At 34.4% G+C, this 25,832-nt stretch overlaps 2 protein-coding genes across 7 annotated transcripts in view; one reads left to right on the forward strand and one right to left on the reverse strand.

The window, feature by feature from the left end:
- LOC129240122 (axotactin) overlaps positions 1-18,220 on the forward strand; it is a 245,986-nt gene extending 227,766 nt beyond the window's left edge. For 5 of the 6 annotated variants that reach the window (XM_054875651.1, XM_054875649.1, XM_054875652.1 and 2 more), the window contains one exon: positions 17,662-18,220. In XM_054875651.1, the coding sequence (XP_054731626.1) occupies positions 17,662-18,210 (549 nt within the window). In that variant the 3' untranslated portion in view covers positions 18,211-18,220. Of the gene's footprint in view, positions 1-17,618 lie in introns of all 6 variants that reach the window. The other variant, XM_054875656.1, reaches the window with a different exon arrangement.
- A 2,674-nt stretch (positions 18,221-20,894) lies between these two features.
- Positions 20,895-23,845, reverse strand: LOC129241557 (histone deacetylase HDAC1). Its single transcript, XM_054877954.1, has 5 exons — positions 23,681-23,845; positions 23,042-23,154; positions 22,036-22,967; positions 21,680-21,981; positions 20,895-21,616 (listed from the first exon to the last, which is right to left on the reverse strand). The coding sequence occupies exons 1-5, from the start codon at positions 23,721-23,723 to the stop codon at positions 21,552-21,554; spliced, it is 1,455 nt and encodes a 484-aa protein (XP_054733929.1). The 5' UTR covers positions 23,724-23,845; the 3' UTR covers positions 20,895-21,551.
- Positions 23,846-25,832: the final 1,987 nt, after the last annotated feature.

The raw sequence follows: 25,832 nt of genomic DNA on the forward strand, positions 1-25,832 counted from the left end.
AGCCCATAGGCTGCACTAAACGGTTGTTGCCAATGGATGTAATAGCTATTCATGAACGACTTCGGGTTGCTCTACAACTCAAATGCGGCAATTTTACTTACTGACGTAGCCCTTAAGCCAAAAATGGGCTTCATCATTGAACAAAATTAGTTGGCCTGAGCGCGCAATGAAGACTTTTCGCATAGCGTCGATTTTCTTAAACGTTGTTGAGGTGTAAGTATTTTCATGATGAAATGTCAATGAATACTGAAAAAAATTATGCATTTCGTTTGACAGTAGTCACGCGTGATCTGTCAAAAAACCCCTACTGGAAAAGTGCCTCCACCTGATCACCCTTTATATGGAAATATGTGCATAAATAGGTATATTTAGGGGGGGGGGGGGGGTTTCATTATTTTCTCGGTTGCAAATATTGGTAAACTTGCACTTTAAGTAGAATGCAACATACAAAGTAAGAATGTATCCGAATACATGCAGGTGCATGCGTCCATACATGTATATGTGTATATACATATTTGTGTCTTTGCTGTGGCCTGCTGTTAGCAACTGTGTCACCACCACTTTTCTCCTTACCGCCATAACCAGCTTGTGTGGGTTTCCAAAAAACACAACAAAGATTGAAAAAAATAATTAAATTTTGAGAGCTACTGCAATATATTGTAGCAGCAGAGTAGTGAGTCAAAAATGTTGTTTGCCAATTTAAACTTAATTATATCACTTTTAAACGAAAGCAGCAAACATGTGGCTGTTGTGTGTGAAAAGTTTCCAAGGGTAGAGTAGTGAAAATGTAACTAAAAACAGCTTAACACTTTTTGGATATTAACTGACCATCAAAGTTCGTGGCCTGCATTTAACAAGCATTGGAACATACACATATGCACAAATTTTCGTTAGAATTTCATACCAACTTCATAAAAAATGTGGCTTCTCCGGTTTACTTGCACCTCCTCCTTTCAAAGTTCCACCCTCCCATGAATATTTGAAAATATTAACACATTTTGCAAACGCTCAGTTGCAAAAGTTTTTCTTTTAATGTTGTTAATAATTTTTGCAGTTGCGTTCATTGTTTATCGCACCTACCATGAATGCCAGTTCACTCTTACCTATACATACATTACATACCTATACATGCATACATATTTCAAGCGCTCAATGATGCGTTTATTGTAATAACAACTTTTTAACATACAGCAAAATCCATCAAGCACAATTCAACAGCAAAAGATTTAATATAAAAAAATAGACATCATCACCACCAACTATCACTTCAAATATTTCAAGTATCGTCCTGCCCGTCACCGGCAATCTAGTTAGCGTCATTGATAAACGCATTAACTTCGCATTCCTTTCAATTTTTTCTTCACAACTTTTTTATGGCAAGTTGTGTCAATGGCTAACAAATTTGGCAAAAACGAGTATGGCCCATTAATGCGAAAAGTTATTATTGCGTTTTTGTTACTTTTTTATTATTTCGCTGTAAATTTAAATCGAAGTGAAGATTGTTAGCAACTATGGTAAGAATTAGTACCATAAGTGTTTGATTGCGGAATCTAATATAACTTTTTGAAAGCCCTATCCAAAAATTCATATCAATTACTAGGACCCTCACAAAATATTCTTTATCTGTATTTTAAATTTACATATAAATGATCAATTTAGAGCTATCGCATTTTAAATTGAAATAAAACAATGAAAATTCAAATTTATGGGGCAATCTTTATTATTTTTGTGTAGAACCATTCACGAAATTTATTTTTTAAAGGTAAAGGACCTTTTAAACATTGGACGCAACTGCGCCGTAAGTGGGTCTTCCGTAAACAACAATTCTGGATGACTCGCGGAAAAACTTCGGTCGGTATCTCGTGAATAATTTTAGTAATGTTGGCTTCCAATGCTTCAATCGAAGCTGGTTTATTCACAAAGCATTTAGACTTTACGTACCACTACAAAAGTCAAAAGTCCAAAGTGCGTCTTTATATTTTTCGAAAAATTTAAGGAAGTATAGCCATCTCCGAACAACAAATGGTTGTTCTGAAAAGATTTGAGATAGAAGTGGTGGTTTGGTGATTTGCCATTGCCAGCCGAGAGGCGACTGGCATTAAAAAAAATCATTTGGTGTTATATGCCAGTCACTCACAAGCCCTATTGTATATATAATATAAGCAACTAATGGACGAATATAATGCTGCAGCGTATTTGTTTGAAGAAAATTTTAAAGACTTAATATCTCTTAGCGGTTTGCTTTGCAACAAATAAGGAAAAAAATCGCCACGTGGGGGGAGGCTGTGCAGACACAATACTACCTAAAGAATCTCATAAAAGTCCAATGATTAGCTTGTATAGGATCAACAGGAGCGCCCCGATCGACGCCTCAAACGGCGCTGGAAGTGATCCTACATATTCCACCCAATGATATACTATATGTTAAAGGGATAGCGGCCAAATCTGCTTCCAGGATCAAAGCAGCAGCATGCTAAAAGAAAACACGCACGGTCATTCATCAGTTTTACTATCTGTTGAGCACTTGCAAGACGCATCGAAAACAGGCTATCTGATTTCCATCTGAACAAAGACTATAAACTACGAATACCCGACAGAAATTATTGGCAGACCAGAGTCATAACAGATGGTAGTGGGCAGCATATTTATAAGTATTCTGACAGTTCAACAATGGGTAATGGCAGGGAATTCAGAACAATTATCCTTAAATTACTCCTTTAGACTCGCAAATCGGTGTAGCGTCTTCCAAACTGAGGTCTACGCTGTAGAGAAAACAGCAAAAACGATTAGACAATGGACTTACCTCCGGCAAACCTTACCATTTTTGTTAATAGTCAAGTAGCGATCAAGGCACAGACACCACCACACTTTGTCGTGTCCCCGGCCACTCTGGAGTGGAGGAAAATAAAAGAGCGGATGAGTGTGAGGGGCATTAGCATTCTTCTATGTTCTAATGTTAGAAGGACACAATTTCTGCTTGGATCAACCACCACCTCACAGGTGTTATAATGAGTCAATGCAGTACATATTGGCACCCTAGCCAGTAGAATTACTTCTGCAGGAGATCAAGAAGAAATTGAGATGTGGAGATCAAGAAGAAATTGAGTCGGTACAACACCTTCTCTGTGAATGCCATGCACTTCAAAGAAGCCGCTTAAATACAATATTTTGGCGATTATTTCTTTGAAGACCTGAATCATTTGCAAATTGTCTCACTGGAGGGACTAGTTACCTTCTTAAAAAGATCTGAGTGGTTTAAGCAACTTAGTTAGGGAATGAAAATCAAATGCAGGTATCACAATATCTTAGACAAGCAACCTAGCTAACTTAACCTACCCTAATAGACATCACATATGTAGAATTTGGATAGAAAATTAAAATTAATGCAATGAAACCCAATTGAAAGGAAGTGCCAAATTTGATCCGATTCGAAATTTATATACCCGCGCACATTTAGTAAAATTTTGTTTGAGTTGGCTGTTAATTTTCCCATTGAGAATGAAAAAGTGCCGTCGAGCCTTAGACTTAAAATGATTTTTCACGTAAACACACATAGCAGTCATTTTCATTAAAACAAAAGGTATAAAAAACATAAGTGTATAGAAAGTATCGGGTTTTTAACCAAGTTGGTTGGTTGGTTGGCTTGGGTGGTGATTCGTCCAGAATCCAACTAGCGCTTCCGCACCATTTCGTTGCCACATCCTTGCTACCACCTTGTTAACCAGTTATTTACAGCATGACTATATCCAGTCTGTGCGGTTCAGGAACCTTATCCGTGGTTGTTGACATCTAAGCCATACAGGTATTCCAGACTCTCGAACATTCTGTCCTTCTATAGGGCAGAGCATGCGCGGAGGAAATGGAAGATTGCTTCTTTTTTCTCCGGTTGTTTGCAACTGTGACAGTATCTGTTGTGAGGAATGCCCACTTTGACTGCTTGTTCTCCAACAGACCAAAAACCGGTTATGACTGCCATTGGTCTCCAGGCGTCACGTCGTTTCATGTTTATCACTATTGACGATTGCTTGTAGGTTGTAGGCGGCCCATAGCGTTCTGCCAATTTTGCAGTTCGTCTGGTCTCTCCATCTGCAATCCGCGATTCGGAGGTATTCTAGGGAAATTGTATTATTGACTACACCTAATGGTGTGTATACCGATTATGTCAGATCTTTATTTATGGCAGATCCCTTTCTAGCCACTTCCTACGCTTTGTCATTACCTTCAAAACTCCGACATCCCGGGACCCATTTTAAGGTAACTTTATGGTTTTCACACAAGCTGATAAAGCTATACCTGCTTTGTTCCATCAGTTTAGAGGTTGTTGTCGCTGAATCCAGTGCCGCTTGACTATCCGAAAGAATACTGATGTTGCCCTTAAAAGAGAAGTCTGCGATTAGTAACCTACAAACTTCCCCAATTGCCAGTGCTTCCGCCTGAAAGACACTGCTGGTATTAGGGAGACGCACTGATTTTTCAATTCTAAGTATATAAGAATATACCTATACCAGCTCCAACACCACAACACCATTTTTACTATCATCTGTATAGACTGTAGTGTAGAATTTGTTTAGTAAGAATCCCTTATTCCATTCCCCCCTAGATGGAAAGAGAGTGGCAAAATACCTATTGAATGTTACAGCCTGGACGATGTAGTCAGTCCTCCCCGAGGTATCTGGGTTTGTCACAGTAATAGACTGGCATGGCTATGAGTTTTTTCCTTCCAGCGACCCGCTTCATTTAACCTAAATGCACTCATGGTTGCCATCTTCTTGATGTGTAGATCTACCGGAATAACGTGTGACAATGCATTCAGAACCTGTCCAGGACAATTTCTGATTGCACCGACTGTTATTACACAGGCTGATCTTTGTATTCTGCCAAGTAATTTGATGTTGTACTCTCTCTCTAGAGCTTTCCACCAAACTACCGAACCATATGGTAAAACTGGTCGTATAACCGCATTATGCAACCATAATGTACAATTGGGTTGAAGACCCCATCTTCTTCTTAGGGAACGTTTACAGGCATATAACGCGATTTCTGCTTTCTTTACCCGTCCTTCAATGTTTAATTTCCAGCTTAGTTTGGCGTCCAGAACTATCCTTAGTACTTTGTACTGGTTGAAAGTGAGAGGGTTTGTCTGTTAATATTTGTTAGAGTAAAAACTGGTACCTTATATCTGGTCGTAAATAGCTGAAGTTCTGTTTTACGTGCGTTTAAGCTTAGGCCACAATCTCTAGCCCAAGAGTCAAGCTGGCCTAGCGCCCTTTGAATGGCCTACTGATCGTATTGGGACACAGTCCTGATGCCATTAACACCAAATCATCAACTGACGCAACCACTTTTACCCCACCTCCATTAAGTTTTATTAAAATTTAACCAAAGAAATGGAGATGCCTGTACCAAGAAGTGAAGATACCTGTGGAGTACCCCTTTGGACCCTCTTAGTTGATATTACCCATTTTAGCTCTAATGATCCTGATTTCTAGCATAGAGATGATCCAATTGCTGATACAATTTTCCACCCCTCAGTCTATTAACGCCCGTTGGATAGCATAAGTGTTAACGTGCCATGATATTCTGTTTATTTACTAGAAACCCCTCTATTGTTCGGATTACCTCGAGAAGCGCTGTCTCCGTAGATTTGCCCTTGCCCGTTCAAAAGTTTTTAAAAGCATGGACGACAGATTAATTGGCCTAAGGTCCTACGCTGATTCATGTCCCCTTCTACCTACCTTTGGTATGAAGACGAATCTAACAAGCTTCCAGCTATTTGGAATATAACCTAGGTTTAGACACGCTTTGAAAGTTTTCCATTAGCCATGGTAGAATATTGTATTAACATATTGATAAAGATCTCGTCAGGGTTTGGAAATTTGAAAGGTGAAAATGACTTGATTGCCCATGTAACCTTCTCTTTTGTGACTATTACACCGGATTCTCCCAACATGGCTACCGTGAGCGCTACAGCCTGGAAAATAAGTGTTTAAGAGAAGTTTTAGAGACTCATCTGCCGTAGAAGTCCAAGCGCCATCTGGCCTCTTGACCATCTGGCATTAAATGATCTTTGGACAAAATACTGCTGAGCCTCGCAGAATCTCCGGTAGATTCAATCGAAGAACAAACATCTCTCCAGCTCTCTTTCTTGGCGGCCGTAGTTGCCTTTTTGTACTGTCTTCGACTTTATCTGTACAGTTGCCAATTACCTGTTGAGTAGCTGAGATTAAAATTTGATTTGGCTTCTCCCCTTAATTTCGAGAACTCATTGCTCCAGATTTTTTGCTATATTTAATTGGACACGATGCTTTGTAGGCCCTACTGAATGTCTCCAATGTTGTAACCCTACTCTCAAGGTTTTCCGTGAGAGTGATTTGGCTGTTCGGAAGTCCTCGTAACCTATTATTTACTACCTTTTTTTTAACTTTTTCCAATTAGTTCTTAATGGGTTTCGATGCGGTAAGGGTGGATCCACCCTCAGATCCAGCTCGTAAAGGATCAGAACTAAGCTCTTTAGACTTTCAGTGAGCAGAATCCAATGTAAAGAAAATATGTATACAGGTAAGTAAATCAAAAAATGCGAGTATTTCAAGGACACATTTATGCCTCATTTATGCGTGAAATGTGTCAAGGGAACGCCCCACCTCTTGATTGCAGTCTTACTGTAACCTCCCAACTATCAATGCCAACCATCAGGCTATGAAATTGTTTTCGTATTTAAGTATTCGATTTGATATAAAAATGATTTCAAATATGGAGCTTTTACACGTGCATTGTTACTAAATTTGCCGATAGCTTCTATTAAAAAAAATCACGCTTCTTCACCACTTCGTCGGCTTTACATATGCTATATACTATATATACCATTAACATATATTTATATATTTGTATTTCTGCAGCTTTGAAAAAGGCGATGTATATGTAACTGCATATGTACTCGTATATGCATAGTGCACTTAACACCTCTAAATTGTTGTGCAGCTGATGTTGTTCATAATGTTGGCGTACTTGTTGACTTTTTGTGAGAGGTGGAGTGGAAAAAAATGTCACAAAGCATTCAGCAATCCAACAGCAAGCCAACAAAAATAAACAATGGTTTAGATTTTCGACCTTGGGAACTGCAGTATGCAGTACGCTTTGCTGCGGGTGAGCAAAATCACAGAAGCAAAGGAAAGTGTTTGAGGTGACCTCCAAGAGTTAAAGGCTACATGATTCTCAAGTGACATAATGGCATTCTACGTTTTCGCTTTTATATCCCTCTGTGTGCATTTAAGTGAATGCACGTTTACATAAGAACATATGTACAAGCATATGTAGAACATATGTATATAAGTATGTGTGAATCTCACGTGTTGTACTCACAAAGGAGTTGTCGATTGTTGATTCATGATGCACTTGTTGGTAAAAAGTAAAATGGCGTCCAAAACAGATGCATTTTCTTAATACAACAATTGTTCCGTAGCTTTTTTGTTGGCGTGAACATCAAACATTTGTGGCAGATTTACTTTACAAGTACAAAGAATGATTAAAGGGAAAAAATAATTAAGGAAAAGATAGTAAAGATAGCTCAGGTTGGAGAATTTCTCTCTTAGAAGGAGCTTTCAGTTAGATTAAGACCAGGGGAGGTGGTGAAGAGGGAGGGATAAAGGATAAGTTGTTTCGCTTCGAGTAGCAGAAAAGTATTTTTCATTTCTTTTCGCTTAAAATGAATTTCGCCCAAAAATGTTTCCCTTTCAAAAATAAAGTAAATTCCTTATCGACAACAATAATCGGCGAAAATAATATGTATAAATAATGTATAAATTTCTACCATGAATCTTGTAATAAGAGATTGCACTTCTTTGTAATCCACTGAGCTGGGCGCGAACAGCAGCAAGTTCTTCATGCATATTTTTAACCTTCACGCAAGAGTTCTTAACCTAAGTCACTCTCATCTCAATAGCGGTTATGGAATGTTTTAAATTTGAGATTTCCCCAGCTAACCCACCGATTTTTTGATGACTCTTTCCTCAGAGCTCCTTATTCTCTGCTCTTCCAATTTTATTACGACCGATGTGGTGATTTGTGGTGTTTTTAGAGGTGATGATGAAACTTTGCGCTGTGGATTTTTGCGGGTTGTTAGAAAACAATCTCAGTTTTTGGTACACAGGAAAGGTGGTTATTGCACACGCACACATTTACTATATATGCAGCATTGGTAAATTTAATAGCAAATATATTCAGATGAAAGTGAAAAACTCGGGGACGCAACAAAAACACGTCTTAACTGCACAACAACATTTTACATTTCGTGGAAAAAAATTAAGAGGGGAACTTCGGCTGTCATGTCACGAGGGATTCAACTCATTCACTCATTCAAACACATATTCACACACTCATCCAATCAGTCGTTATTCAAAGGACAACTACGTGACGTTGTGTTGATGTTTCTCGTATAGCACCAACACAGCCTCAGTTTTCTTTTTTTTTTTTGTAAACCCAACCCCTGTTACGTCAGCCTATCAGCTTATTCTATAAAATTCACTCAGAACCGAATAACGGTCTGTTAAGGAGCACAACCATAAAAATCTTTTCACCATGCCTGGTAAATCTGTGATCCTTGCATACAAACATTTTCTTGCCACGGCGTCATTCGCATAAAAACGCAAAAAACTGTACTTTAAAGTATTTTAATAAATCGTGCTTTTACAATTTAATACATGACAATTTGTTTTCATTACTTTGTTTAGTTTTAATGTAAAAAATGACAATATTACCAAGCCATTCACTGAATTTTTACAGGTATTTAATTTCTCCTCCTTTGTATGTTCATATTGGATTATTCAGATGACGTAACCTTGTCAAAATCGCGAAAGATAAAGCTACGGTTTTCTGAAGGCGCCACCTAGGGTATTAAATTCGCCTTGCTCGTAATATACCAAATTTCAAGTTTCAAGTGGCTCAAAAATCGCGTTGATGACCAGGTTTAAAACTTTGTAGCAGATCTACCACTCTTTTGGCACATTTCATTTGGCTTAAAACTTACCACATTTTACAATTTCCGATATTTTCAAAGTAGTACTTGAAATGCGTATTTTTAATGTTATTTCTAATTTATGTTCGTACAAAAAATGTAATTTACCTTTAATGCGGATGTAATAAAATCAAGCCTCCTTTATGTCTAAATCATAAAAGATGATATTGCGTAACTATGGCATATTCTCTGCGTCTAATTCTCTAACCACCTAGCGAGTAATGAATAGAACAAAAAAATTTGCTCGAGTTCAACTTTGATTTAGCAGCACTGGATGTGTTCGTTTTGACTATTTGTTACTCGTATACCATACCATTGCAAGAATGAAAGAATACAAAAAATATGCTTGCTTATACTTTGAAGTACAATATATCCCTACCGAGCAGAGAAGTGGTGAGTCGAAAGCGGCAATTAGTTTTTCCAAATGAGTCAGTCAAATTGAATATTATCACCTTTAATTTCAACTTATTTTTTTTTATTTTAAAATGTTGAATAATTTCTATGTTAAATAATTTTTGTTATGTTTCATTAATACCACATTAATAAGAAAAACATGGTACAAAAATGTGCAATATTTTGCATGGTTTTTATTGAATTTTGATATTATGAGAAATCCTGTAAGGGGGTGATAGAAAGAAATGGTTTTCTTAATAGAGTTCAAAATACTAAACCGTTCCCATAATTTTCTATTTTTTATTTATCATCGGTATTTCTTAATTAAATTGATATCAAAAATTAATATTAAGATTATTTAAAAATTATATCATACGGCCACAGAAACATTATATCTACAAGGTGAAGTCCAAAATAAACAAGACTGGGCTAAAATAGAAACGACAGGAGCTTTGTTCTGATAAATTCAAGTTTATTTATTCAATGTAGTCCTCGAGTGGGGCCTTCCACTCGGCACTTTGATGCTTAGTTTCAGGTTCATGTTGGAAACTCCACGTTTCATCACCAGTTACAATGTTGTAAGGGAAGTTCTCGTCTTTTCTCGCCACTTCAATGAGGTCTTTCGAATGTTGAATTCTGAGCAATTTCTGGTCCTCCGTACCTTTCGTAAGCCCAAATGATAAGTTAAAATGCGATAAATCTATGTTTTGGACATATTTAACTCCGATTCCATGAATTTCAACGATGATTTCGGTTCATTTTTGATAAATTTACGAACGATTTCGATGGAGTTTTCGGTGATTACTGATTTTGAGCGGCCCGTATCTTCATTGCGATTTATTTGTATGTGCTCACAACCATCTGTGAAACGTGTAAACCACCCATGAACTTTGGCATGAGATAGACAATCATCGTCATAAACTTTTTTCATCAATTCAAATGTTTCGGTAAACGTTCTACCGATTTTAAAACAAAATTTGATATTAGCTCTTTGTTCGAAATTCATTTTTGTACCGATGACACAAACATACTGACACTTTAGACGCAATAACTTCGCTGCCACTGAACCGAATGTCACCAAGCACTAACTCATTAAAAATATGGCGCCATCAAAAACATTTGTGTAACGCCTATCTTGTTTGTTTTGAACTTTACCTTGTATAATAAACTTTTTTTAATATAATATACATAAAATTTCACATTATGATTTGTGACCACAGATATGTTTGTCTATGTTTAAATTATGTCCGTTGACCTTATAACTCATTTCTAAAGAGCAGACAATGCCAGTTTCAAAGGTAAATTCAAAGTTATGTACATATGTACAAATATCTTGAAAAGTATGTATGTATGTAATTATAAATGTGAAATATAAGAAAATATAAAATATAAACTATCCCATTCTCAAATAAGAAGAAAAAACCATAGAAAATTTTAAAATTCGAACAGCAAAAGTCTTGATACTCTTGAAATAAATATTTTATATGTGAAAAAGTTTAATAACAATCGTAATCGAATAACCTCTTTTAGTCGGTCAGACATTGAGTAATTAAAGTTTTTTGTATAATCTGAATTTATATTTTGCTATTCGACTTGTAACAAGCTTTTAAGTTGATTTTTGGAAGTTATGTGGAGTTTCCTTAATCATTCCAACCCCATAAATGCTCTATAGGGTTCATATCTGGCCTCTGTGGCGGCGTTGACAACACATGAGGTACTTTATGCATTAACCACATCTTCACTATGCGCGCGGTGTGTTTGGGATCTTCGTTCTGGTGGAAGTAAAATTCACCATACTTCTTTTGTCATTATTTCATCAAAAGGACAAGGTTGTCCCAAACCATTACGCCTCCACCTCCATGCTTGACCGCTTCCTTCACACTTTGAGGGATTACATGGGTTTCGTCGGGTAAAAAAGACCTATTTTCAATATTTTTTTTTCTATGTAAAAAATTATTTATTTAATTCAAACTTTTTTCTGTCTTATAGATACATATTTAAAGAATAATTTCTGAAATTTCAAAACAAAAAATTAAAACTCCTCCATTGTGACGACATTTCGGTGACCCCTCGAAAAAAAAGGTCCATCCGCGTGTTCAGCATAACTACTGACAGGATCATCAAAAATGAAAAAAAAACAAAAATAAGTGTTTTAGTTAAGACCACAAACTCGTGCTTGAACGAAGGAAAGAAAAAAGTAAAAATTGGAATTTTGGCAGACATTTTTCCAAAAAAATTAAAATTTCAGTCAAATTTGCTTGACATTTTGTTCTTTTTTAAATAATTGTAATTGAAAAAAAAAAACAAAATCCTTCGTTCAAGCACGAGTAAATTGTCTCTCGAACACCTGTGTAAAATTTCATCAACATCGGTTGAGTAGTTTTCGAGATTTTGACAACCGACTTTGAAAACACGGTTCCGAGAAAAAAGCGTTTAAAGTTTTGAGTAACAATAAAAGTGGCTTGGAGCGCACACATTCCAAAGGCTGTATCTCCGAAACTATTACTCGGATCGACTTGAAAATTTAGGATAATATTCTTGAGATGTTGTAGAAATTAATGAGCCAAAAAAATAGATTTTTTGAACCCACGAAACCCATGTTTAAGGGGTTACAAGGTCGCCCATCTTATCCGAAAATATTACATTTTGACTCGTCGAAGAAAATTACTTTGTCCCAAAAGTCAAATTCTTTGAGTTGATAAGTTCTGGTAAATTCGAGCCTTTTATTTCTATTAGTATGATTGATAAAGGGCTTTTTCTAGCAATACATGCCTTATATCCATTTTGCTTGATTAACTTTCGCACTGTATTCGAAGAAAAAATGGTGTTTAGAGATGTTTGCAATACAGTAGCTATATTCGGAGCACTTTCGAAAGAATTTTTTCTATTGTTCTCTTGATAAGGCGTTCATCTCTCTCAGTTAACTTTCTAGGGTGGCCTGAACTCTACTTATTTTCGTTGCTTTTCTTCTTTTTGAATCTTTGTATTATCTTTCGCACTGTTGCTTTACTCCTGCTGATGGTTTTTCCGATTTCTGAGTATGATTTCATATCTTTATGCGAGTGTACACCAATTTTTCTCTTCTCTAATGTGAATTCTTTTGGGGACATGATTGGATGCGTAAAAAAGTAAACACAGATGCGAATAAATGTACTTCATCAGTGTACTGAAAATAGTCTGCCAACAAATATTATTTCGAAGCATCGCTAATCAAAACTACCGTTATTTCGCGCATTGGCTACTTTGAAGTGCGAGCGTATAACTTCTTGGCATGAAATTCCACGCTGTCCTTAGTCCGTAGTTGATTGGCATTTTTAAATTTGTGTAGCCAGCCTTAATCTTAATGTCGCTCCACAGATTTTCAATGGGGCTAAGCTCGGGGCTTTGAGCTGTCCAATCTACCATAATGAAAAGATTTTTAATGGTATGGCCAATATCAAACCGTTAATCGGCTCTCAGTGAATTTGACAGAATCAGTTCATGGGCTGATGTAGCAGGGGTAACACGGTGCTACAATGAATCAGAACTTTTGAAGTGATATGATAAGCACTGTAGATCTAGCCGAGAACGACGCGGAACCGTGTTCAAAAAATTTTTAACACCCTCAATTTTTTTGTATCGTTAAAACCCGATTTTGGGTGTTTTCCGACTCTTAAATATTCGTAGCTCGTCTGCATTTTATCCGATTTCCAATCTTGAAACAGTTTTGTTGAGATAAATTTTAGTCCTTCTGAAGTATGTCTTCTATTTTTCACGCTAAGCTAAAATAACCACTGATTTTTCAACACAAAACTTAAATTGTAGTAAATTTTTCCAATTTTTGCGAGTTTAACGAGATGTTGATAATATTGAAATGAAAGGTTTATTTATTAGTAGAAAATCTTATAGCTGTGTCTATTCCGAATGTAAAAAGCATTATTTTATCAAAATTGATAAGAAATTTTCCAAGTGAAGATCGTTTTGTAGAAATAAAATAAAAACAGAACATTCTCGAGTTGAACAGAGACCGTAGAATATTATAACATAAAAAAAAAAAATAATGCAAAAAGTAACGCAATTTGCTGACTTACTTCTGCAATTTTCTGACTTACCCGGACGTAGTATTATAAATGTGGAAATATGAATGTCTAAGAAAATTGACTTTTGTCTTATTCAAACTCTCCTCCACTCAATTATAATACCTTTACGATACTCACTTTTGCATGAGCCATCAAGAAATAACCGCAAATCTTCTGGTCGATGTGCGCGATTGAGGCAGAAAAACAATTCATCTACGTCCGTGCAATATACAAGTTTATGGTCGACACCGTCAGCTTTAAAAAGTTATTCAAAGAATGTTATAGCCTTGTCTCGTGCAAATGTCGCTTTGAATCCATTTACCACAAGATTCCGCTGCTTTAATCTGGACCCGAGAATTTCTGTTTATCTTGATGATAGTCCTAAATTCGTACAAGATCACTATAGTCTTCATTTGATACTAAATGACGTTCATTCAAAGTTGCTCCAATTGGAATATAAGGTCTATCTACACTATCTGCATTTAAATTTCCGTCACTGGATACAGATGCATCTTCTGTCTCCTTTGTTGAAATTTGCTCGTCTTGGATTTTTCGTAAGACTGGTTTGAAGATAGTTATAACATTCGCATACTTTATACGGTCACGAGTTTTGTAGTGATGACCTGTGATATTAGTCTGACAAAAGTAGCAATCTTCCTGCTTATGGATCTTCTGATAATGCCAAACCATCGGAATCGTTATCGGTAAAAGACGCGTGTCGCGTTTTTCATATTTTCATTTTTTAATTGTAGTTGTAATTGAAAACTTATTGCTGTCTTTCAAAATTAGCCACAATGAGCAGTAAAGCACTATCGGTCATGCGGTATTCTCTCGCAGTCTCGGTTCAGCTGGATTTTTAAAAATGTGGAAAAAAACTTAAAAAAAAAATTGTAACTTTTACAGTTTTCAATGTATGAAGATGAAAAAATAGCTTATTTCGAGCACATTTTATTGGAGTTTAAAAATATGTATACATTTGTGGTGCCCGTTGGAGAATAGTGGCCAAAAAATTTCATCATATTGAAAAAATCGGGGAAAAATTGCACAAATCAGAGCTTGTGATTGAAAATTTCTTTTGAAGGTCAATCGTTCAATCTTAGAATTATATACAGTAGAAGCCCGATAAGTGCAATACCGATAACTGCAATTTCGCAGAAAGTACAATTCGATTTTGAGTCCATAGAAAACTCGAAAAGAGCAATAAAAAATTGCAATTTTCGGGCGCAAAAGAATTCTTGTTCGAAGAAATTTTTTACTTAATACGGCAATGTATTTGCGTTCATCACGCGCGAAGACACAGCTTTATAGCTATGCACAGGTATGGTTCTCGGAATTATTGCGACCAAAACCACTGTTCTCACGCTTTGTGATTTTTGATTTTTACAAATAACTGTAAAATTGTAGCGCTGATATCATAAAATATGGCATCGAATCATTTGTGACATTCAACACGCGTTAGTTTCAAGCTGGTTCTTGAGAGTAAAACAATCGTTCGGAGTTTGAATCATTTTTGCTTTCATCAAATAAAATCATGGGAAAAGTGAAAAAGAATCTACATTTTCTTACATTGAAAGAAAGAGATGAGATTCTCCAAAAAATTTAAAAAGGCGTTAAACAACGAGATCTTGCATTCGAATACAAAGTTGATTGCGCAACGATTTGCCGAATAAAAAAACAATCCCGTTCATTAAAAGAAAATGCATGCAATTCATTTTCACTTGGAGCTCGAGAAGCGTTTGTACCAGTTTTTCATGAATTAGCGGCGACGAAATGCTCCTGTTTCACATTTTCAAAAAGTGGTTCTTTGATAATTTTGTCGAAGAAGTGAAAAAATTCGCCAAAGAAAATGATGTTCCACCCAAAGCATTACTCTTGCTGGATCAAGCCCCATCTCATCCGCCCGAAGAAGAATTAGTTTGTGGTGAGATCGAAGTGATGTATTTTCCGGCCAATTGCACAGCGATTTTACAGCCAATGGATCAAGGTGTTATTAACTTGACAAAAATTCAATACAAAACATTGCTAATGGAAACCATAATTAGTGAAAAAGATTCTTCATTACATAAACTATTGAAGAAAATTGATTTGAAAACCGCCGTGATCATGTTGAGTCAAGCATGGGGGAAAAAGTTCCCTGAAACGATCGCTAAATGCTGGAAAAGCGTATTGGGTACAAGCCCAACAGTTGACGCGATTATTGAATCTAATCCAGACGATATGCCATTGGATCTTATTGGAGGATTACAACGGTTAAATGAGATGGTCGAAAACTATGTGGGTGAAGCAGACACAGATGAAATCCGCAATTGGGTTTTGGAATTAGGAATAGATGAAGGTGATAGTGAAGCCAATGAACCCGAAGATACTACTCAAGAATAAACAACCGAAAAAGTCCAACATGAATCGATTTTTGGCTGTGTCAATACAATTTTGAAATGGGGTGAACAGAACGATGTACTGTCATTCAATCAGATCACTTGTTTGCATGATATCCGATCAAAAGCACTTGAAAAGTGTTACGAGAAAACGCAATCGAAAATAACAAAGTTTTTCCAAAAAAAATAATTGAATTTTGGAGCACACACTCATATGTCCTTCCGCATTGATCTCTTTGTATTAATTTCAATAAATATGTGTTCATTTTTCTTGAATATCGACCTTTTGAGCTCATTAATTGCATTGAATAGAGTTAAAATATTTTTCCCTAGGTATTCCTCGATCCACAGGAGAAATTCGCAAAAGTGCAATTTTTCGCTAAGTGCAATCATTGCTGAAATTTTCCAATTGTACTTATCGGGCTTCTACTGTACTTTCATAACGCACATACACTGCCCTTCCCAAGACCATATTGAAATAAAAAATCGGTTGAAAAATGGGTTAGTTATGTATTTTTACTTCATCAAAAACACCATAAATCGGTATTTTAACAATAAATAAAAAAATTGAGGGTCCTTTGAATCTTCTAAACACAGTTTTGTGTTGTAAATTTCATTTTGAAACTTCCCCAAATTTTTACTGGATAAATTTTTACTTGTAAGAATTAGCAAGTGAGAAAAACAGCTGATCGCGAAGTAAAAATAAACACGAATTAAAATTAATGAATTAAGTCAAATTTCTTATTCTATTGTAAAGAAAAATGGTGATTACAATGGAGAATAAATACATTTTGTACAAAATTTATTTGAAGTTTAAGAAAGATTAAATAGGAATCAGCCAATAATATAGAGGTACATACTTCTAAACCACAGCCTCCAGTCATCGTTGCTGCAGTTTTCGAATTACTGCAATGGAATGTCCTTCATCCGACAGCGATGGTGAGAAATGGAACAAATAATTGTAGGCAAAATAAAATTATGTGATGCTAAGCTTATTTTGCATCTTATTTGCTTAATTTTTTTTTATTCAATACTCAACTGAAAAAAAAAATTAATTCTTCGGATTTTTTTCTTTCGTAAAACTTGCAACTTGTTACTGGTTCCTGTACTGATTTTTAATATTTTTCTCTAATTCTCGAAAATTAAGTTACTGGCAAGTCACTTTGTTGCCGTTTGAATATATGTAAAGTGATCGTGCAAAATTCGGCTGGCTACTGGTACAACAACAACAAAAACATCTTGCGAAACAATTAGGAAAATGAAACAATTATATATGCAATTACAGTAAACAAGAATTTACCGAAAAATTAGCTTTAATTATCTTATCGAAAAATTAGCTATAATTATCCGATTGAAATATAACTGCGCGATTTCGTTGCTCAACGCAATAATACGCTTTTATAGTAAAATATGGCAAAAAGAAACATTAAAAAAATAAGCGGGACTTATTATCTGATATTAGAGAGATGATTCATAGCATAACATTGGCATAAAAATATTTACGAATATCAGTTAATTTCCTATGAAATAATAAGTAAGTATGAAATAAATGTAAGTGCGCTATTTTTGTATCCATATCTGTACAGTTGTATGTGTATACTATATATATATTAGTGCTTTCATTCTGTAAATGTCAATAATGGTGTTAGTACTCATTTTAATTAATTTGTTTTATTTTTCTCTTTTTATATTTTTTTCTTTTGCGCACTCCCACTTAAATCAAAATTAATTTTTATGAAAAATGCAAATACATGTACATATATCCAAATTTCATTCCAAAAGCAACACTAATTTCCTATTCCCCCTTTCCACGACACCCCTATAGATACCGAATGAAACAAGAAGTGATGCGCCTGAAGACAGCGACAGCATACCGAGTATATCCAGTCCTGAAACAACACCATCAAAGCAATTGCCTTATGAACGAGCACAATCAACGCCGCCCTTCGCTGTTAAGAGCCCGAAGCCAAAAAGACGGCTACTGCCAACTGTGAATTTCCGATTGCCAAAAGATTTAAACAAACAAAATGGTGAAACCCCGACTAATCAACAACCGACTACGAGTGTTGATTGTTCTGATGGTGATGAGGAGGCAAGTCCCATGCTAACGCCAACCTCAACAACGACGCCAAATGACGCTGCGCCACCAAGTTCCGAGCCGCACGTTGGCACTGAAGTGCCTTCCGCTCCACCTGAAATTGACAATGTGCCAGTGATACCCTTCCGCACGAAATCCAATCCTCGCCTGCAAGTCAAGCCCGCCTACATTGATGATGCGCATCGACAATTTTGGAATCCAATCAGTTATTTAGGTGGACCACATCTCCTGCCTAGAGATAGGAATAGCATCACTTCGGTATTATCGCTCGATTAAACTTCGTATGCGCAACATAATACCTAAGCGTGTAGATACTTACTTCCTAGAACTATGAATGGTGCTACCTCGGTCAGTCCTAGTCCTAATTGCCCTAAGTACGAGAAAATTACATTTTAAGCCTGTGCTTAAATATCGTTACGCAATATTCAGTGACCAAAGATGTTCTTTTTTCTAGTGTTAAATTTGTTATTACTGTTTGTTTGCATATTTCTATGTGTACATATGTGTATGTACGAAAATGTTTTACGTAGTGTTTAAAATTTATTTGTTAGTGCAATAAATTACAATTAAAGAAAATAAAATGAAAGAAATGGTTTGCGTTTGACTCACGCACGTTTGACGGTATCAAAGGTGAGTTCTTTTAAAAACATTTTTTTTTTTTGTGAGTTCGATAACAACTTCGAAAAAGACTGAATCTTTAAGGGAGGGCACCTCCTACAGCACTTTCAGATTTCCCTTTTTTTGCTTCAAAAATTCGTTTATAGTCTAAAGAATATCTTTTCAATGTTTCAAGCTTAATAGAAAGTCTAAAAAGTTCCTATAAAGTCAGTGAAGTGATGAGCATCAAACGAAAGATGAGTAACAAGGAAAATCGCTTTTTTCTCGCAATACGTTTTTTTTCGCGCTGTCGAATATAACTCAACATATCGGCCTTTGCATGTACCTCAAATTTTATATTATCACTAAAAATATCGTTTTTTTCGTTGACTGGGGGCAGCTCCACTTAAATGAAACAAAAAAAATTAATACAAAACAAAATAAAATAAAACAAAAATAACCAATAAAAAATTAAGAAAATAAATAAAAATAAATAAAAAAATAAACAAATTAAAATTATATAAAATAAAATTTAAAAAATATTAAAATAAAATTTAAATAAATTTGAAAAAAAATTTAAATAAATTTGAAAAAAAAAGAAATAAAATAAAAAAATAAAATTAAAATTAATTTGAAAAAATTAAATAAAACAAAAATAACCAATAAAAAATTAAGAAAAGAAATAAAAAATAAATAAAAAAATAAAAAAATAAACAAAACAAAATTATATAATATAAAATAAAATTTAAAAAAAATTTAAATAAATTTGAAAAAAAGAACTAAAATAAAAAAATAAAATTAAAATTAATTTGAAAAAAAAAATTAAATTAAAATAATACTCAAAAATATTAAATAAATAAAAAAATAAAATAATACACAAAAATAAAAATCAGAAAAATAAAAATGGTAAAAAATAAAAAAAACAAAAAATAAAAATAAAATTAACATAAATTAAAAAACAAGAAATAAAATAAAAAAAGCTCGTTGACTGGAGGAGCTGCTCCCCTTAAATGAAAAAAAAAATTAAATAAAATTAAAAAAATATAAAAAGTAAAATGCAAAAAAAAACGTTACAAAAAGAAATAAAAAAAGTAAAAAAAACATTAAAAACTAAAATTAAAAAAAAAAAATAAAATAATAAAATTAAAAAAAAATTTAAATAAATTTGAAAACAAGAAATAAAATAAAATAAATAAAAAATAAAATAAAATTTAATTTAAAAACAAAAATAAAACAAACTTAAAATAAAGTTAAAAAAAAATAAACAAAAATGTAATAAAATAAAAAAATAAAAATTTAAATAAAATAAAAATAAACAAAAATAAAATAAAATAAAAAACGAATAAAAAATAAAAAAATATATCAAAAAGAAATAAAAACAGAATAAAAAAACTAAAGAAAAATTAAAAATTAAAAAAAAAATAAGTAAAATAAAATAATAAAATAAAAAAAAATAATTAAAATAATTTTGAAAAAAAAGGAATAAAATAAAAAATAAAATAAAATTTAATTTAAAAACAAAAAAAAAAAATTAAATTAAAATAAAGTTAAAAAAATAATAAACAAAAATAAAATTCGAAAAAAAGTAAAAAAATAAAAATTGAAATAAAATTAAAATAAACAAAAATAAAATTAAAAAAAAAGTAAAATAAAAGAATAAAAAATACATCAGACAAATATTTTAAAAAATTAAAATAAAATATTGTCACAAAAAAAAAAAGAAATTAAAAAATAAACAAAAATAAAATAAAAAAAATCAATCCAAAAAAATATAAATATATATTTATACGTATGTATGTATATATATAATTGGCGCGTACACCCTTTTTGGGTGTTTGGCCGAGCTCCTGCTCCTATTTGTGATGTGCGTCTTGATGTTGTTCCACAAATGGAGGGACCTACAGTTTCAAGCCGACTCCGAACGGCAGATATTTTTATGAGGGGCTTTTTCATGGCAGAAATACACTCGGAGGTTTGCCATTGCCTGCCGAGGGGCGACCGCTATTAGAAAAACCTTTTCCTTAATTTTGGTGTTTCACCGAGATTCGAACCTACGTTCTCTCTGTGAATTCTGAATGGTAGTCACGCACCAACCCATTCGGCTCCGGCGGCCGAATGCTAAAGCAAATATAAAAAAAATAAAAAATAAAATAAAATATTGTAACAAAAAACAAATTAAAATAATTTAATTAAATTTTTATTTTTTGTTACAATAAACAACAAACTAAAAAATAAAATAAAAAATGTAATATTCTGCTATCAATAAAAAAAGCTATAAGTTCAAATCATACAGAAAACCAAAACAAACAAGTATCACATACTCACCAAAGATCAAATGCCTAATACAATAATACAAAACTATATATTACACGAGTATTGTAGTAGTGTATCCACTTGTAAAACACATTTTATTTTTACATTATTCATTTAGACTTCAGAAAATAAAAGTTACAAGCAGACCACACTTTTTCTACTTTCATATATTTTCTAGATCGAATTTTCCCCTTTTCTTTTAGATTCTAAAAACTTGATTTTACATATCTATATTAATTTAATGTGACAAGTGAACATATTTATGTATGATAGTAGCAGCAATGACACACATACTAATACAAATACATATGCACGTACTTATGTGTACACGTGAAATCTATACATATGTATACATATATGTCTATGAGTTATGATTTTGAAGCACGTTATACAATTGATGAAACGGCATTATTATTATAAATAACATAAAAACAAAAACGTCCTTTCCAATGGAACTCTGTATCATATGTAATAGTTCATGGTTATGTTTAAAATAATTATGTCTATTAAAATTAGGTTTTGACGGTAGCATATTTTTTTATCAATTCCACTTTCCCTGAGCATAATCCCCCTTCCATTCCGAGTAAACTACTACCGTCATACCCAGTGAGGATAAATGGAAGAAGTTGCTAAAGATGCTAAAATATTTTGGGCTTAAATTTCGTTGAGCGCTGTATTGGTTTCTATAACCAATTGCGACCACCACGTCATATGTTGTTTTCTTTCTTTATGTCTTCACCTTTACCAGTCTCCTCACTTTCATTAGTATCCACTGCAGAAAAGAAAATATGTTAAGAAATATCTTAGTTTTGAACTGATTAAATATAATTCTTACTCTTATCCTTTTCATCCTTGATCTCGGCGTTCTCTATTACTGTTTTGGTATCTTTTTCTAATCGCGGCCGCTTGCGTTGACCTTTGTATGACCGATTATCACGACGGCCCCCTTCGCCTTCATCTTCCGAATCCGAGAATTCATTATCAGGATCAATACGCTTATCTTTATCGCCTTGTGGTATTCTTTCGTCCTTGTTAACCTTGTCTTCATCTTCCGATTCATCATTAATAGCATCCTCGGGTATTGCTTGAATTTGTACACCGGGAGCATGGGGCAGCATACGCAGATTTTCAAAGAGTCTAGAAAAATTGATTCCTAAGAACTTTTCTACTTAGTAAACAATCATTTTTTACCTATTTTTGATTTTTTCCAAGTACTCTGAAGTATTTTGATTGGTCATATTACTCGGGCTGATGTGTAACTTGAAATCAGGACCAAAATATTCAAAGTAATCATTGTATGGCAGTTCATTTGCAATTTCAACACCGAGGGCAACTGACGTTTCATATGTCCAACACCTCGATACATTACGAATCGTGTATCCTCCACCTCCCACCATTAAGAAGGGCAGGTTGTATTTCTTGACAAATTCGACGCATTTTCCGTGACCCTTAACAGTTAAATTGAAGCATCCGAGACGATCGCCCGTCAATGAATCTGCACCGCATTGAAGTACCACCGCTGCCGGCTGAAATGTTTCCATCACCTTTGAGATGATTGGCACAAATATTGATTCGTACGCTTCATCGTCCATACCATCGCGCAGGGGTATATTTACAGCGTAATATTTGCCTTTGCCAGCGCCGATATCACGTAAGTCACCTGTACCAGGGAAATACTCGCCGTATTTGTGGAAACTTACTGTCATCACACGGTCGGTAGTATAAAACGCCTCCTCTACACCGTCGCCGTGATGTACATCTATATCAATATATAATACGCGCTGGTGATATTTCAGAAGTTCCAAAATACCCAGCACAATGTCATTGACGTAACAGAAACCTGAAGCTTCAGACTTCTTAGCGTGATGAAGGCCCCCACCCCAATTTATACAAATCTCAGAGGCTTGTTTATTTAGCTTTACGGCAGCGGCTACCGAACCGCCAGCAGATAATTGGCAAAACTCATAGAGTCCATCAAACACCGGGCAATCTTCGCCCACATTGAATCGCTGCATTTGTTTGTTGTATTCTGACATATTGTCCGGACGTATAGAGCGCAAAAAGCGTACGTACTCATCTGAATGAAATTTGGTCATCTCATCGGCAGTAGCCTTATGCGGCCGCTGTTATATGAAACAAAAAATTATTTAAAAGTTTTAAAATATTTGAAAATGCTTGATAAAACGATAGGACTAACGTAAATTTCCATTTTTCGGTATAGACCATAGTTAAGAAGCAAATTATGGGTCATGCGTATGCGATGAGGCTTCATTGGGTGTCCCTGCCCATAGTAGTAATTCCCAATATCACCTGAAAACATATAGGTAAAAAAATGTATAATAAATTTAGAAAAAAATATAAAAATTGTAACATCTCTCTTTTAAAATACTCCTAGTACATATTTAATTCCAATTCAGTCACATTTACTTTGTAGTAGATACAAAAACAGTATAATTCGTGCAAATTTTCTCCTATAACATGAGCATCCGTATAGCTTACAGCACACTTTTAGTGCAGTAAATGACCATAGAACTACTTAGGCAAGCTGACAAGCATCGTGACATACGTGCAAATGCCGACATACCGAACACTCAACGTAGTATGGTCGTTTGACAAAGTGACCTGAGAAATAACCATCAGCGGACTCTCGGCCCAAAATTGCCGATTTACAGAATTTTACACTAGGGAAAAACATAAATTTGTGCTTTCATTTTTTAACAAGAGCTCAATAGAGCAATAATAATTATTATATTTGCGGAAACACCTTTAAAGTTTACTTTGACTTCTAATAAATAATTAAATTATTTGCCAAATAGTCACATTTTTATTAACTTACTATCATAATAATAGCAAACACGCTTTTTACTGTGTGCTTGCATTTTATATTTTATGGTAATAGTAAGAAACAATAAAATTTAATAAAACTTCTCCTTTTTTGTTTATAACCGCGTTGTTAAATGTGTGTAATTGAACGGTAAACTACAAGAGTAAAGCGAACGCGTCTTTGCACGGCGAAAACTTAAAATGCTCGGCGAAGAGTTTCGCCCTCAGTATTGCCAACTTTTACAAATTTGCTTAAACTAATGGATTTTATAACAACTCTGTCAAATTTTTTTGACATTTTATAAAAACCGAATACTTTAGAAGGTTCTGTTTAATCAAAAATACAAATTTCATCAGATATTAATTTTTATTAATATACAAATATACAACTCATATTAAAAATGGATTTCATAGAGATATGAGTTATACCTTTTCATAATATGGGGTTAATAACAATTGGCGGGCACCGTAGCCAAATCAGTTGGTGCGTGACTACAATACAAAATGCAGAGAGAACGTAGGTTCGAATCTCGGTGAAAGACAACAATGAAGAAACGTTCTTTTTAATTGCGGTCGCCCCTCGGCAGGCAATGGCAAACCTCCGAGTGTATTTCTGCCATGAAAGAGCTTCTCATAAAAAATATCTGCCGTTCGGAGTCGGCTTGAAACTGTAGGTCCCTCCATCTGTGGAACAATATCAAGACGCGCGCCACAAATAGGAGAAGGAGCTCGGTCAAACACCCAAAAAGGGTGTACACGCCAATAATATATATATTTATGTAAATAAAAATATTTACGTAAAATGGTGTCTCAAACAAATACGGTACTACCGATACTGTAAAAAATTTACAATATGCAGTCAATACAAGCCATTGCAGTATATGGGTGCATTCAATCAGATACAGTACGCGGCGGTCAAAAACTATACTGTAGCACTGTCTAAGCACCAAGTAATAAGCCTGTCACAATGGTCCGTCGTGACAACGAGTTTGACTGTCGTAACGTGTAAAACATAGAGTGGTGCCACAAGGAAAATATTGCCGCATATAAACAAATAAGCAACGGATGTTCTTGTCGTGAAAGCAAATATTATATCGTTGTAGATAAAGAAGTTTTTGTTGGTTGTAAAATATAATAAAATTGTAAAAATAGTGCTTATAAAGAGTAAAAAATTTTAATAGAATATATGGTTATCGTAGATGGTGGGCGCGACCATAACTTCAAGATCGGAACGCACATTCCATTTTTTCGCCGTACTTGATGTACGGTAAAAGTAGAAAGTTTCTAGTTTTGATGCCTTCCGGCAGACATACGAAACGTATGTGACTCCTCCGACTTACATAAATACACATAATGTATTATGCTGCAGTCAAATTCGTTGTCACAACTGACGCAATGAACCAATTGTGACGAGCCTATTATGCGTTATTGTGATGGATATCACAGTACATCCCATTATTTTAATTATTTTTATATGAAGTATTAATCAACATTTTTTTATTGAAGTACTAAAATTGATATGCATATTTGTAAATAAAAAAAAACAACAAGTTATTTATTATTTAACCAGTTTGCATTCTTCATTGAAATATTTAAGAATCTGTTGGCGAACGTTCTCCGCTTTACATGTTAGCGGGTTATAGAATATATTCGAACCAGAAGATGCTAAAGTAGTAAACGTCAAAATATTGCCAAAAACAATTTTGCCCGTGTGACCGCGAATAAGACATAAAAAGAGAATTTCCAGTGTCTCCCTTCCAGATGCCTCCGTGTGTAAGTCTGGTGTTATAAGGCGAATCTATTAAAGGTAGTGTTGATTAATCAGATAATCTGTGTTTTTTTCCTCTCGCTGTGTCCATGTGGCTGTCAGCACAGAATAAAACAAGGCGAATTAATTTTACGTTTTAAACTTTTCCCAACACTTCGCCGTGACAATAAACGTACCGAACATTGTTGTTGGTTAAGTGCCACCACATTTATTATACTATGTATTACAAGAACAACAGTTTCCAGTAGTATATTTCGAAGTTAAATTGCCCCTGCCGGCCAAATGGGACTTAAATATCGCGGGAGGTCAAGAATATGTATATATATATATATATATATATATATACCCTTTTTGGGTGTTTGGCCGAGCTCCTTCTCCTATTTGTGGTGTGCGTCTT

Source organism: Anastrepha obliqua, chromosome 3, assembly GCF_027943255.1.
Source record: "Anastrepha obliqua isolate idAnaObli1 chromosome 3, idAnaObli1_1.0, whole genome shotgun sequence".
NCBI lineage: Eukaryota > Metazoa > Arthropoda > Insecta > Diptera > Tephritidae > Anastrepha > Anastrepha obliqua.

Excerpts from the sequence above, each read along its gene's own strand:
- LOC129241557 (XM_054877954.1), bottom strand. The coding sequence starts at position 23,723 with ATGCAAGCACACAGTAAAAAGCGTGTTTGCTATTATTATGATA. Across the intron at positions 23,155-23,680 it reads TGTTTGCTATTATTATGATA|GTGATATTGGGAATTACTAC; the intron begins GTAAGTTAATAA and ends ATATGTTTTCAG. Across the intron at positions 21,617-21,679 it reads CAAGGATGAAAAGGATAAGA|TGGATACTAATGAAAGTGAG; the intron begins GTAAGAATTATA and ends TCTTTTCTGCAG.